The sequence below is a fragment of the Chinchilla lanigera genome, unplaced genomic scaffold (assembly GCF_000276665.1).
Source record: "Chinchilla lanigera isolate Chin_1 unplaced genomic scaffold, ChiLan1.0 scaffold00093, whole genome shotgun sequence".
Lineage (NCBI taxonomy): Eukaryota > Metazoa > Chordata > Mammalia > Rodentia > Chinchillidae > Chinchilla > Chinchilla lanigera.
Genome location: NW_004955494.1, coordinates 3,241,592 through 3,257,335, shown reverse-complemented (window position 1 = coordinate 3,257,335; position 15,744 = coordinate 3,241,592). Strand labels below are relative to the sequence as shown.

Here is a 15,744-nt window from a genome sequence, read left to right as displayed (position 1 = left end):
GACCTTGCACTTGCCAGGCAGGCGCTTTGCCGCTGAGCTAAATCCCCATCCCAACTTTAGCTTTCTTTATGGTAGAGTATACCCTGGTTTCTCTTCAGATCATATAAATCTTTCACCTTTTATGGCACAGTAATACTCCATTATGCATAAATACATTTTCTTTATCCATTCATCTGTTGGTGGACATAAAGGCTACTTCCAAGAGTTAGCTATAAATCCAAGGTGCTGCTGTAAACATAGGTATGCGTACATCACTGTGATATGATGTCTTTAACTCTTTGCAGATGATACCTAGAAGGGGCACAGTAGAAATGGAATTTCTTCTTTTACTTTTTTTTAGGAATCTCCATAGTGATTTCTATAGTGGTTATACCAGTTTATACCTCAACTGTGAAGAAGGGTTCCTTTTTCTCCTGCAGCCTCTCCAGCATTTGTTATTGACTGATTTCTTGATAATAGCCATTATTTGTGGAGTGAAATGGAATCTGTGCTGTTTTAATTTACATTTCTTAAATAGCCAATGATAAGTTTGAGAGCCTGGTGTGATGGTGCATGCCTCTAATCCCACCACTTGGGAGGCTGAGGCAGGAAGATCACTGCAAGTTTGAGGCCAGCCTGGGCTATGAAATAAGTTCAAGGTCAGCCTGAATTGTATACTGAAACCCTGTCTCAAAGAGTCATTTAAAATTTTTTTTTGAGAATCACTGTTCTGGAATAGGGTTCAGGGATCCAAGAAACCCTGAAATTGTATACAAAATACTGTAAGGTATTCATTTTTCCTAGGAAGGTGCAGACAGCTTTCCCTCAATTCTCAGAAGACCCCATGACACTTGCCCTAAGTTTTCTAGAAGCATTGGCTTATGGCCTTATAGTGTTACTTTTCGTCCTCTAGGTTAAAACCATTGAGAAGCTACTGGGTGTCCTTTTCTTGCTTGTACTATAGCTATTGAGTTCCTGTGGACCAAAGATCTCCCTGGCAGCTTTGGAAAGTATGATCAGCTAGGTGAAGAGTTTCTAAGTGTCTAATTTGTGCCAGACAATTTCTTTCCTCACTTCCCTCAAATCAATGACAAGGAGAAGAATTAAAAAATTAACATAATACTTTGGCTTATGAAAAGTTCAAGCTAAGAATGCTAGAGTAAACTGAGATGCTTCGCACTTTAAAATCTGCTTCTAACGCTCTGAGCTGCATACAGCACTGGTCAAATTATCCCTGAAGGCATAAGGCCATGCGGTAGGACCATGCATGGCACAGAAGTCCCCTGCCTTGCTCTCCTTTGCCTGGCACGGTTGATCATTGGAGCTCACTGTGTTTCCCAAGCCAGTGTGGCCCCAGACAGTACCCAAGCTCACTCCTCTGCCTGGCACACTGTCCTCCTCTGTCAGCACATTCCTGGATGAACTTCTGCTGAGCTCACCCAGGAAGCACCGCCTCTGGGAAGCCTGCATTCTCCCCTCCCCAACACTGAGGGGAACACAGAGCTGGGTGTTCCTCCAGTGTCACTCCCACTCCAGGACATCACACTCTTTGCTGATGGCCTACTTGTCCCTCACGTTAGACAATGACACTGCTACTTAATCCTGGTTGCCTTGCACCTCACTGTATTGTACTCTCAAAAATACAATGAAAGCTGCAGGTTGAAGTGCACACCGATAATCTCAGCACTCAGGAGGCAGGAGTGGGAGACTGCCATCGGCTTGCGGCCAGCCTGAGTTGCATAGTAAGACCCTGTCTCTCTCTAAGGGACAGTAGAACTATGATGATCTGACATCAGAGTTCTTCCACCAACATTCATGGAATGCCACCGTGTACCAGGCATATACTAAGACATGCACATAAGCACTCACTCCAGAAGGAGGTCACCACCGACAGCTGACTGGCTGATCCTTTCTTCCATTTCTTCCTGAAATGTAGTAAATATCTCTCTAGCTTTTTCATCTACAGTTGTAGAAACCAGGTGTTCAGCCTGTCCCCAGAAAACCTAATCTTTTTTAATTCTCACAAGCATCTGTTTAGTCATTTTCTTTATACTTTTAAAGGAGCAATGCAAAGGTTATGGTCTTCCCCTGCTAGAATGCCTACCTCCCCATTTTTGGCAAATACAGACAACACTGACCTCTGCCTTTTTCCTTTGTCTTACTGCTGGATCTTACGAACCTCTTCTTACTGCACTGACACTTGTAAGATCTACTGTCCCATCAGGACATAAGCTCCTTAAGGCAGGGATGTGTCTTATCCGACCTAGACTCTCCAGGGACGGTACACGGTGGCATTCCATGAATGTTGGTGGAAGAACTCTGATGTCAGATCATCATAGTTCTACTGTCCCTTAGGATTACAACATATATTTCCTCATCTCCTCTACATCTTTACTTCCTGTGTATCTTTACCCTTCATTCAAAGCCACTGTGAATTTTTTTTTTTTGGGGGGGGAGAGAAATGAATAGATAAAGGCAACACATTTTAAAGTAATTTTTTTTATTCCCCCCAGGTACTATCTTGGTCGTCGAATGTATATTGTTATTTCTGAGCCAGACATGATCAAGCAGGTGTTGGTTGAGAACTTCCACAACTTTACCAACAGAATGGTATGTAGCTGTCTTGGTATATGTTTTAAAAAGTTTTTGCTGGTACATGTTTGCAGCGTACAGTGATTGCATTCATCCTGGAGCATTGGTACACGTGTATAGCACACCTTCATTCTTTTTACTTCTCCCCCTCCCCCTGCCTCCCTCCCTCTTCCCTCTACCTCTAGATCCCATTTTCCCTTGCAAAAGATCTATCTCTCTAATTCCTATAGTCCATCCTTTATTTTGCTCTTTAAGTTATGTATACTTGAAGTTTCTCATATAAAAGAAGCCATGTGATATTTAAGCTATCTGACTTATTTCACTTAGCATTGTGATCTCAGGGTACACCCATTTTCCTACAAATGACTCAGATTTAATCTTCTTTAGTACAGTAATACTCCATGGTGTATAAAGCCCACCTCTCTGCCTATGAATGTCCTGGAGGGCCACTCTAAGATGAAAAGACTGTGTGTATGAGAGACCCACTAGGAGTATGATGGCCCCAGTTTTATTGGGTCTAGGTCAGTCCTACTAAACACTAAGCTTCCCAGTGAACTTGGATTTGAGAGGGAGAGTGTACAGAACTGCTACAGACAGGAGGCATTACATTTAAGAAACACTTCAAGAAAGTGAAACTCAGGAGAAGTTGAGGTTAACAAAAATACTAAAATCAGGGATGTTTTCTAAAGCTGTGCTCAAAACTAGGGGACTCTGGATGGCACAGACCAAGTGACCGAGGATACTGAGCAGTTATGAGAAAAGAAAAGGAGGAAAGCAAAATTTCAAGAGTCTTACGCCTATACCTCTTGATATAAGAGTGTATGGAACAGTATCAGAAAGTGTAAAAGTACGAAAGTCAGAAAGGGAAGATAAACCACATTACTCAGGAAATTTGTCCCCAAGAAACCTCTATTAGTTCTGTTCTCCAACCTACATATCCCATCATTTTTGGAAAGCACAAAGTACTTCAAAATCTTTGATGAAAAACCTCAAAAAATTAGAAAGAGGATAGAAAATGGCAGAGGTCAGTGTTGTTCATATTTTCAAAAAAATGTGGAAACAGGAATGCTACCAGAGAGGACCAAAAATTTTTATGTTGATTCCTGGGAAAAATCTGAAGTGAGTTACATAAACAGATGCTTGTAAGAATCCCGATAGTCCTGTGCCAATCAGTTTTTGGGAGAGATGTCAAATAAAACTTTATTTTCTACTCTGACCGGGGTGGTAGGTAATGTACTCACTCTTCTGGTGATTACTTGGAAAACTTTCTGCACATCTGCCATTGGCCAAGCAGTGTCTCGGTGCTGAGGGTGAAGACAGAGGAAATGCCATCTTGTCTGCAAGGCGCTCATGGGCAGTGAGCAGGGCAGGCTGGTCATTCATTCACCAGAGATCAGCACGGCACGGAGCTTCCTGCAGTGGGGAGCTCAGGCTGCCCAGGGTGCACATGGGGAAAGCTTGCTGGATGTGAGATACCTGGGGGACCGGAAGTCCATCCCACTGCACTCTGTACCCATTCAGCCATCCAGAGGGATTTGTTAGCTTGGTTGTTTGCCTCTGTTTTTGTTTTTCATCATCACAAAAACTTATGAGACTGGTAGCGTCAGTGTTTCCGTTTCACTGACAAGGACACTAAGGCTCAGAGGGGTTCAGGGACCCACCTTTGTCACTCACCTAACTCGAGGAATAGCAGACGTTTGCATGCTACCGCCTTCAGAACAAATCTAGTGCTCTTTCTACTGCACTGCAAGAGACGGCTGCTTCAGGTGACATTTCTAGGTGTCACAGTTTAATCAAATAATGGACTACTCACCCAAAATGCACTCATCTTCTGACCTGGCCAGAGCATCGTGCCCAGCTCTAGACACCGCGTGGCCCCAGAAAGAGGTGACAGTGACAGCCTGTCCTGCTGCCTCCACCCCCTTGGAATGGCCAAAGGAAGAGCAGACATTTAGGTGTGGCCTTTAGATTCCCTTCCCAAACACTGTGACATTGTTTCCCTGTTCAAAGACCCCCAGAGGGCTTCTGGCTCGCTGGGATCTCAGAGACTGAGTCTCCCTATTCAATATATGTTATCCATACTGTGAGCGAGGGGTGTTCGCTAAAGGAGCCAGGGAGGCAGTGAGTCAAAAGGCGTTGGCACCACGCCCACCTGAGCAGGTGGCAAAGGCGCTCTGGAGCCAGCATGCTGCCTGAGCTCGCCTGAGTCTCTGAGCAGCAAGGTGGAACATGACAACTGTGTGCGTCTCCATATGGCTCAGATGACCTCCAGGACATCACCCGGAAGTGGTCCACACTCCAATATCTGTGCTAGATGCACACAAGGCTAATCCACGTGTTCTTTAAGATCTCTGTAGACGCCAAATAAATTTGCTCTCAGCCTCGGCCAATTTCTCCTCTGAACAAATCGACTGGCTTCATCTATTCCTTCCAGTCCCCTTGGCTAAGTCTCTAGGTCCAGGGCTCAAAATTTCAAAGTATAGTTCCAATTTCCTTCCTTTTCCACTCAACACAGGATTAAGCCTTCAGCATTAAGTTCAAGTTTCCCAGAGAAGAGTTAAGGACCCCTATAACTTAGATCCATTCCATATGCTCCATCCTACTCTCACTGCCCACCAATACCAGGTGTCACCTCCACTGGCCTCCAGACAGTCCTGCCCCTGGACCTTTGCTTGTGCTGACAGGCCCTGGAATGGGAGGCTGCCAAACTGTGGGTCTCCCATTTATTAGCAATGTCATTGTGAGCCAGCTTCTTTTTTAAGCCTCTTGTTCTTCCCTTGGAAAATGGGCCTACCACCTACATTACTGGACTATCATAAAGCTATCATGCATTCAAGCCCCGTGCCTGCTCAGTGCTTGGCAGGAGAACAAGGACAATGTCCAGTAGCAGTTTTTAGCAAGAAAGCCCTGCACCTCTTCTGCACCCATCCAAACCCTAGCTGTTCTTTAAGATCTCTGTAGACTCTGCCTCCTCCAGGAAGACCTCCCCATCTCTCTTGACATCTACTGTCCCCCACGTCTGAACTCTTATGCCTCATTCACTTTTGTAAGTGGTCCCACTGTGCCTTACAGTAAAGGAAGCCATGGCTTCTATTCTAACTTGATTATTAATTCTTTAAGACGAGGAACTATATCTTCCAGCTCTTTTTCATACCGCATGGCCCAAACACATGACTATTCAGTCTCCAACTGGAATTGCATCGCTATCAACTTGAAATTCTCCCCAGAAGAAGGAGGTCTAACCCGAACCAGGGAATTCAATATTCACTTCTTCATCGGGGTCATTCACAAGCATAGAAAAAGACCCATCATAGATTAGATCTGAGGAATCCCTACTGTTTATAATTTTCCATCTGGGAATGTATTCACTTATCTTTAGCTTTGTTTATGGTCTTTAAACCAATTCCATATTCATGATAAAACAACCCTTAGTGACTCAATTTTTAAAAAACAGGCGTTAGAGTGGGATTTTCTCGCAGGTTTTTGAAAGTCAAATTAAACTGGGTTCTGTGGTTCCCTCTTATCCATATGCTTATTTATCTGCTAAGAAACTCAAGGAGATTAGTGAGGCGTGATTTCTCCTTCCTGACACCACGCGGCCTTCCCTCTAATAAGCCATGTTTACTTAAGTGTTCAGCGATGGGGCTTTATTATACATTCACTCAGTAAACATTAAATGCTTATGCCATGCAAGCTTCTAGCAAACGGTCCCTTGTGATACAGAAATACCTTGGCAGATTAGTTTGATGCATTAAGTGAAGAGGAACTTAAATAATGCTTGCTTCATTTTCCAACAGAAAGAGCCCATCTCTGCTCACAAACCCAGGCTTGAATGATGGGCATCCGTGGACAGCCCACTGGACATCCGTGGACAGCCCTGGGCTTAGCTCTGAGGCTTGATAACAGTGGGGCACATCCCACGAGGGACCCTGACTGGTGGTGGGGTGACGTCTCAGGGAACTCCCCGACGCGTATTTGAATTCCAAAATATTTGAATGAAATATTCTCTCCCCTACTACAAAACATTGGGCTGAACAAACTACGGCCACACTTGGGGTGGCGCTTTTTACGTCTTGCTTTGCTATTCACATTATCTGGGGTGCAGGAGACTGGGCAGTGGCTCTGCCCCATCTTGTCCAGTTCCCCACATGTGCTCCTTGCACCTCTATGGATGTCCTCGGGTCTTCCCCGAAACTGCTCTGCGTCGGCGCAGCCGTGATTTACCCTTAGACACAAGTCTATGTTCCTTAGCATTTTATAGAATCTATTGTCCCACCACTTCAGCACTTGGATTGTTTTTATTCTGTGATCCCAGAGATTGAACCCAGGGCTGTCACACTGAGCTATGTGGCCAGCCCTTTTTTATTCTCTATTTTGAGACAGGGTCTCCCTAAGTTGCTAGGCTGCCTGCAGACGGAGCTCGAACTTACAGTCCTCCTGCTTCAGGCTTCCAGAATGCTGGGATTACAGATATGTGCCACCATGCTCTTCTCTGGATGTTTTTCCTTAGGTGTTTTGAATTGTCTCCTCTTTGCTATGACATACTTAATAAAGTCCTAAGGGTGGCTTTTTTTTTTTTTTTTTTTTGCTTTTGTCTTTTTGAGACAGGGTTTGACTATGCAGTTCAGGCTGGCCTTAAACTCACAGTGATCCTCCTGCCTCAGCCTCCCAAGTGCTGGAAATACAGGCGTGCATCCATGTCCAGTGGATGGCTTTTATTTTTTTTTTTTTTACTCTGTGGAAATTTGGAGCAGAGCTCATGTGACTCAGCAGAAATGGCCATAACCAATAGTAGAATTTCTTATTCTTAGCCTTCCATCAAGGTCTGGAGTTGGGGAAGCTAAGGGAAGGGTGATAAGAGGTGGGCTGGTCCTCACCCCGTCTCTTTGCTCCATGTGGTTGGGATGGAGATATGGAGGAGATATAAGCAATGATTCATGGATCCTGCTGCTTTGGAGCTAGGAGTTCTGGTCCAAGATGGCGCCATGGAGCCTGGCCACAGTCATGCTCGCTCCCAGTTCTGCTGCTTGGATGTGGACTTGAAGTGGAAGGAGTGGCAGTTGTATGGAGGGGGAGATGGGTATCAGTTTTCAGGTCCTCATGAGCACCTCAGAAGTCACCTCTCCAGGCACAGGTCAAGCCACAGTCTTGACTCAAGCATCCCATCTAACACCATGTGATGACTTTGTGAATGGTTTCATCAGAACCCTAGAAACTCAGGGACCTGGCTGCCCTGGGTTTAGTCTCTCAAAGAGCTGCTTCATCCACTCAGCAAATGGCTGTTGAAATCATAAGGATGAGTCACCATGAAAGCACAACCCCCTCAGCCTTGGCAAAGATGACTGAAGTTCAGGGGAAATTAGTCACTGGAAACCTTAGCACCCTCTGTGCCCGTGGCGACACCCTCTTCCACAGAACACTGGGTCATTACAGAGTTCATCGGCCCAGAAGACGCCACTCAGCTACAGGTGGATCACCCGCACCTGTGCAGGGGGATGGAGCCCTGCCTGTGGGCAGCACAGAGAATGGAGGTGTTGGCAGCTTTGCCATAAAATTGTCCCCCTTTAACTTGGCCCTGCACCTGTAACTGGCTGGTCTCACCAATGCTTCTGAAACCCTGAGCCCCTAGAGTTCCTGGTCCTCTTTCCCCTAAATGAAACAATGAGGAAAGGAAAATATTCAGGCCTGCAAATGTGTGCGGTAAGATGTGTGCTCTGAAAGAGTTGTGCATGACTAGGGGAGTTCCTGCCACCTTGGTCAACCCTGCAAAGCGTTTGGTAGCAGTGCATTTCTTGAGAAGGGCCAACCCACGTTTAGGCCCAGGCCTGAGTGAGGCAGTTCTTCCTGTAAGCTCAGACCACAGAAAACAAGGATCCTCGAAACATGGGGGAACTTCACTGGCCTGACCTCTTTTGAGCAGGTCTCTGTTTCCTGGGGAACATTTTCTATTGCACAGGCAATCCTCCAGCCTGAACTGTAAGCTTCTTGTCCGAGGATGGATGGCCCATGGGAAGTCCCAGTGACAGCCACGCTGGGGCACCTGTCGCCTGCCTGTAGGCCTTTCCTTTCACCTGACCTCCTCGGTCTGGACAGTCAGTCCTGGAGGAGCCCGATGCATGGGTTTGCATTTGATTTGTAAAACACACTTAGCCCCAAGTTTTCAGCAAGATAGGTTTGAGCTTTGTCATCTTTCAAGGAACTAAGTACTTGAGAAGCCTTGGAAGGTAGTAATGAACAGTGCTAAGTGGTATTGATCCTGAGCTCAGATGTTCTGTCTCTGCCTTGCAGAACTTTTTTTAGAATTCCAAAATCTTGTTTAAAGTGATTTTATATTTCTATGTCTTCCTAGATTCAGTTCAGCAAGAAGTGATCTTTATATTTTTTTAAAAAAGCAGTAAAATTTCATTCTTATATGTTCTTGCCCTAACTTTTGTGAAAATGGAGGCAGAAATAAGTGTAGAAACCTGGGGATTAATATCTAGAATTTCGGGGTGAAAATAATAAATAAGCCATGTAAGTGATTCTAGTCTCACTATAGTTATGTTCCAGAACAATGTATGGAATTCAAGTCACCAGGCCAGCAGGTCCTGACTCACACTCCTCCCTGACCCAATCTTTTTTTTATATAGCATCTTTTCTTTCCATTTTTGCCTCTTCTAAGCCATAGCACAGCAATGTAGTGAAAGGCCTTGGTTTAAATTTAAAGGAATGAAATAAAATTCCACATTTGTTACTTATTGGTAGCTATGTGACCTTAAGTCAGTCCATCAACCTCTCTGAATTAGACTTGCCTAACCACTAAGTTCTGGCTCCCAGTCACGAGGCAGTCAGCACTGACTGGGCATGTGGAGTCCTACCAGCATCTCACAGTGCCATTTTGTGCTTCAAACCCAGGAATAAGGTCCCTCTCAGGCCCCTGTGAAAATGCTATCTTCCCAGCCAAATATGGCAGGGGCCATGTGAGGGGGACCCTGGTCCTTCTAACACTGCCCTGATGAGGTGCTCTGCTGAGACCCGGACCTGAGTCCCTTGAGCAGTGGAGCTTACAACCTCCCTCAGTGCTATTCTTTTGGACCACAGTCAAAAGACGGGGAGGGAGGTACGTAATCTTCATAACCATTTTCTATGGGTACAGTGAATGAACGAATATTGTTCAGTGTGACAGTAAAGGGAAACCCTTACTATTTAACTTTTAGTACTTTTAAAAATTTATTTTGAGTAACGGGAACATCTTTACTATCTCAAAGCACTAAAATATAAGTCCTACTTGGTTCAGACCCTCCCTGGTACAGCCAGAGAGCAATACCCAGATACTACACATGGCCTCAGGCATAGACTCTGGGGTAATTCAAGCAACAGCTCTGTAATCTGACTGATTTGAGTCTACTGAGGGGCAGCGCCAGAGGCTCCACATACCCAGGTGAGGAAGAGGAGGCTGTAGAGGAGCATCTTTGTGTGCGCAGAGGACTGTGGGAATCAGAATCTCAGTGCCCTGGGCTCCGCCCTCCTGCGGTCATGGCACACAATGTGCTGTTGATATTTTTTCAGACTCCTGCACATACTCACATCACAACCACCAAAGGGTCACATGTCCCCTGGACTCTTTCAAAGAAAAATGCAGCCCCCTGGGAAGCCATGGCAAGTCTCAGTTAGAAACACGGGTTTAGCCCATGAGAAGCTCTCAGTAGATGGTCACTCTCTTCACCAAGCACAGGAAGCCCAGGGATGGTCTTTCTTTAATAACATGCTCTTCAGGACTGTGATTCTCAGTTATAAATTTATACTTAGCTGACCTAAGTCTAAGAGGTTAAGACTCTTTTTTAAGAGATTTTTTTTTTTCCAGTACTGGAGATTAAATCCAAAGCCTTGATACTGAGCTACATCCCCAACCCTATTTGTTGTGTTTTACTAATTTTGAGATAGAGTCTTAATAAGTCACTAAGTTGCTCAGATTGGGCTCAGATTTGCAGTCCTCCTGCCTCAGCCTCTCTGAGTGCTGGGATCACAGCCGTGCTCCACCACTCCCTGTTTAAGAGACTTTAACTGAAAGGAGAAACATGTCCCTTTGTCCAAAGGCATCTTAGCAGTTGACCCATGAGGCCACAACTAGGCCAGTGCTGTTGATCAGGTCAGTGCCTTCTAAGTAGGGCAAAATGGCCTGAGTGGACAGAATAAGGTGAGAGGCACTTTGTGAGTTGGAGGAGTGACAAGGGTCACAAGCGTCTTACAAACACCCCTCTCTCCTGCCCAAATGAACTGCAGGTTCCTCAAAGGCCGAGTCTCTTCTTTGTCTCCACGGTTTTGGCGTGTAAACATTCCCAACCCATAACAAACAGACACTCCTCGGAGCTGAATTTGCAAACCTCCAAACAGAAAACACAGCCGCCCCAGCTCAACAGCGAGGTCACAGGTTCCCTCAGCCTTGGCCAGCGCCTGTTGAAAGTGGCAGCCGTCTGCTGTCTGGTTGCCAAGGACGGCTGCCGGCAGTCTCCTCAGACTCACGCCGTTCCGCATCTTTCTAGACATCCCTCATCCCATGCACCCAGGGCCTGGCTATTCGGAGCAGGCCAAATCGAAACAGGAGCCTTTGCTTCTGGGCTTTCGGTCTGCTCCTCTCCAGCCACTCCCACCCCAGCCTCTCCTTCCATCTAGGACCTTTCCCATATTCCTGTCTCCTCGCCTTTCCTGCCTCTTCCAGAGAGGCTCCAAAAAGGCCACCCTTCGAAGGAGAAGACAGGCTAACAGAATGTCACTCTGCGACACCCTGCTGGGATGCCCAGTTAGACAAAGGAAGCTTGGGACTTGCTCGAGATGCCGAGGAAGCTAGGGAGGTCAACCAAAGTCAAGGAGACCAGCATGAACCTCTGAGAACTGCACAGCAATCTCCTCATGCATGTCAGAGGCAATGGTCATGTCTTGGTTACTTTTCTCTTGTTGCTGAGACAAAATACCCAACACCCAAAATTAAGGAAGAAAAGGTTTATTTAGCTCACAGTTTATGGAGGTTTCAATTCATACTCAGCTGGCTCCAAGGCAGAGTGACACATGGCAGAGGGCAACAGTTCAGGCGGCAGAAGACAGCAAAAACAAGAGCAAAAAAGGAGAGGAGCAGCAGTAAGCAGCCTCTTTCCCTCCCTTACATTGTATGCAAACTACCCGCCCCAGGGCAGGTGTAGCTCTCACACCCATAATCCCAGCTTTAGACCATGGATCCATCATAAACTCTAGAAGCCCGCCCCCCATAACTGCAGAAGGCTTAGGGGGGACATTCAGACACAAACCATAACAGGTCACCAAAGGGTGACAGCCCAAGCAGCTGCAGAAGATGGAGCGTCTGAGTCCAGATCGGTCTGGGGGCTGGGGGTATGGCTCCGTGGCAGAGCACTTGCCTAGCATGTGTGAGGCCTTGGGTTCCATCTTCCATTCTGCAAAACAAAGCAAAAAACTGGGTATGGGGCCAGACATGGAGGCATAATCTCAGCTACTAGGGAAGCTGAGGCAGAAGGATTGAAAGATTAAGGCTAGTCTGGGAAAATTTAGCAAGATTCCATCTCAAAAACTAAAAAGGGTCAGGGATGTGATTTAGTGGTAGAGTAGCCCTGGTTCAATACCCAGTACCATCAAAACAAAAATAACTAGCCACAGGATTCCTGGGCAGAGAGGATACATGCCCTGACACATCTTAATGTACCTCTTAGAATGTTGTCCATGTCTGAAAACTCTTCAGTTCTGTCACACATCACAGTGGGACACTCTTTCCTGAGACCAGTAGGCAGCCTCCTTTGTTCCTGGCATCGCTACCCCATCACAGCTGGTTTAGTATTTTTACACCAGCTTATGGTTAAATACGGTTCCCAGGTCTCTTTAATGTACACTGTTAGGTCACTCTATGCTCTGGACAACTAATTTTCAATCTAAATATAAATGTTTATGGTTATATCTGTTGATTTTTATCTTCTTGATTCTCACCCAGCATTTAATCTTGTCTATATTGATTTATGGTGTATTATTATTATTTGATCATCCTGGAGAGATCAAATCCAGGGCCTTCAAACTATCATCCCCAACCCTTTAAGAAGCTTTTAAACTTTTAAACAGTTCCTCACTAAGTTGCTAAGTTGCTCAGGCTGGGCTCCAACTTAAAATCCTCCTGCCTCAGCCTCCCAGAATGCTGGTTTAGTATTTTTACAAATTGACATAACTTCCATACATAAATTGTGAGTGTAAATGTCAATACATCTTTGTACATGTAAAATGCACCCATGGGACCACCAGCAGCAGGCAACCTCCTGGGGCACATCCGGAGGGTCCTCGTTGCCTCTTCCCATCCCCCATCCAGAAGGAGCAAGTCCTCTGACACTGAGCACCATAGATTATTTTTCCTGCTCTTGCATGTCATGTAAGTGAAAACATGCACCGTGTCCTTTTGTTTTGACTTTTTTGCTCTATCTGTGAGATTCACACATATCATGTATTAAAATGAATACAGCTCATCCCTTATGTTGCTATGTCATATTCAAATATGTGAAATACCAGTTAATTCCTTTGTTGATTGACATTTAGGTTGTTTCCAGTTTTTTACTACTATGGACTCAGGTACTATGAACCTGTTAAGAAAGTGCAGTTTTGAGCATGTACCTTGCTAGCTTACACACCAGACCCAGCGCATGACTGGCTTGTGTTCAAACTGAGAAGGTTTCCCAGCACAGTACTCCATCCAGCGCTGACGAGTTCTAGTGGTTTCGCCTCCTAGCCTGACATTTCACCTTGTCCTTGCTTTTCACTGTGCTCTGTGGCTGGGCAGTAGTGGCGTCTCACTGTGGTTTTAATTTGGATTTGTCTGATGAGGGATGCTGTTGATTACCTCTTCATAGTCTCACTGGCCATTTGCATGTCCTGCTTTGTCCTTGTTAAGTCTTTGCCTCTTTCTGATGGATTCACTGTCATTCTAATATGTTCTAAGTTTTTCATCAGATAAATGCATTGCGAATATCTTCCCTTAGTCTGTAGCTGGCTTGCTTACTTTCTAAGTGATAGTCTTCGATAATAAAATCCACTGGACCAAAATCTTCTCCTTTGGTATGGCTTTTGTTATTTTGTTTAAGTAAGCCTGCTGATCTCCAAGGCTACAAAGACATTCTCCTAAGGTACAAGTCTTATTGTATCTCTCACGCTTTGGTCTATGACCTATCCCCAGTTAGCTTTTGTATACGAAGTAAGGTGTGGGTCTCCGTTGATCCAAATGCTCCAGTACCATTTGTTGAAAAGACCCCCACCCCCTCCCCACTGACTTTAACAGCACCTTTGTCATAAGAGACCATGTGTGTGAATTTATTTCTGGATTCTATTTTGTGTTGTTGGTCAATTTGTTTATCCTTCCTTCAAAGTCACACTGTCTTAGATATCCTAGCTTTGCAATCTCAAAAGATGGCAGCACGAAATCCAGGTTCTTTGATTCGATGCATTTATTTGTAAATCAGCTTGTCACTTTTTGAAGAATTGACGTCATAACATTACTGGTTTTTCCAGCCCATGAATGGAGAATCTCTATTCATCTAAATCTTCTCTAATTTGTCAAAGCAATGTTCTGTAGCTTTAGCGTAGAGATCTTGTAATCCTTTGTCATATGTGTTCCTAAGTATTTGATAGTTATTATAAATTATTATTTAATTTCATTTTCTAATTTTATATAGAAGTTTTTTGTATACTCACATTATACTCAATAGTCTTATTAACCTCAGTACTAATTCCAATAGTTTATTTGTAGATACTCTTAGATTTTTTATGTTGTATAATCCTGTCATCTATAATACAGTTTTTATTTCTTTTGTGTAACTTTTACATATTTCATGTCTTTTTCTTGCCTTTTACACTCTCTATAATGTCACAGAGGAAAGTAACAGTGGACATAAGTGTCTCATTTCCAACCCTGAGAACTGTTACATGTTTCATTATTGAGCATGCTGTTAGCTAAAGGTTTTTTGTAAATGTCATTTATCAGATTGAAGAAGTTCCCTTATATTCAGAGTTCATCAAGAGCTGTTACCATGAATAGGTATTGAATTTTATCAAATATTTTTTCTACATCTGTTGAGATTATATATGTTTTTCTGCTTTAATCTGTGAATGCAGTAAATTACATTGGTTGCTTCCAAAGGGAGCATTCCTGGAATAAGTCCCACTTGGTCTTAATGAGTTTTCCTTTTAACATATCACTGGGTTATACTAGCTAATATTTTTAAAAAAATTTTTGCATCTATTTTCATGAAAAATTTTGACCTGTACCGTTTCTTTCTTATAAGTCTTTGTCAGACTTTGTTTTTTATTTTTTTTATTTTTTTTTCTTGGCTTTTTGAAATAGGGTCTCATTATATAATTCAAGGTGGCCTTGAGCTCACAACAATCCTCCTGCCTCAGCCTCCCAAGTGCTGGGATTACAGGCATGTGCTGCCAAGCCTGGGTTCTTAGTCAGACTTTGGAATCAGCTCAGGCTGGCCCTTGAGATGGTCCCATTTAATGTTACATAAATTGTAACCCTGTGACCTGAATCTTCTCAGCCGTGATTTCTGCAAAGCAGTAGTTTATTATTAAAATAACAAATAAAATGTTCATCGGATTGAGCCAAGTGGAGAAGGCTGTGGTTCTCCATTTGGTTCCAGATTGCTAGCGTTTTGTCTTTGGTTGCTCTACCAGCCGTGAAGCCACCCGATAGAATTACTTCCCCTCCATTATTTCTCCTCCTTCCCCACACAGCATCCATGGAGGTCATAACATGTTTTGTTTCCCACACTGATAGATCTGTCTTTCTGAGAGTAGAAAGAATGCAGTTGGGTTGGCCTTACTTGCGGGCAGGGAACTTGCTTGACTCCTAATAATCAGTTTTTTAAAAAGTCTTTTGAGAACAGGAGAGAACGCTGGAGTGAGATCCAGGCGGCAGGCCTTCCTGAGGTGGTGTTTTCTCACTGTTTTCTGTAAGGTGAATAGGAGCCGGCAGGCAAAGGAGAAAGGGGGTCTGAGTGGGGCTGAGAGTTCCAGGTAGACAGAGATACAGCTCGCGAGGAGGGCCGGAGCGGAGAGAGAAGGCGGCATGGTCTGGGCACTGACAGAATAGCAGCAAGCAGCCTCACACACCACAACCAGCAACCGGCCTGCAAGCTTTCAGCGCGTCAACCC

At 44.6% G+C, this 15,744-nt stretch overlaps 1 protein-coding gene across 4 annotated transcripts in view; it reads left to right on the top strand.

The window, feature by feature from the left end:
* The window catches only part of Tbxas1 (thromboxane A synthase 1 (platelet)), a 160,943-nt gene that overhangs the window by 64,639 nt on the left and 80,560 nt on the right, over window positions 1–15,744 (top strand). For all 4 annotated transcript variants that reach the window (XM_005405430.2, XM_005405431.2, XM_005405429.2 and 1 more), the window contains exon 4: window positions 2,493–2,589. In XM_005405430.2, coding sequence (XP_005405487.1) covers window positions 2,493–2,589 — 97 coding nt within the window. The remainder of the gene's footprint in view (window positions 1–2,492; window positions 2,590–15,744) is intronic.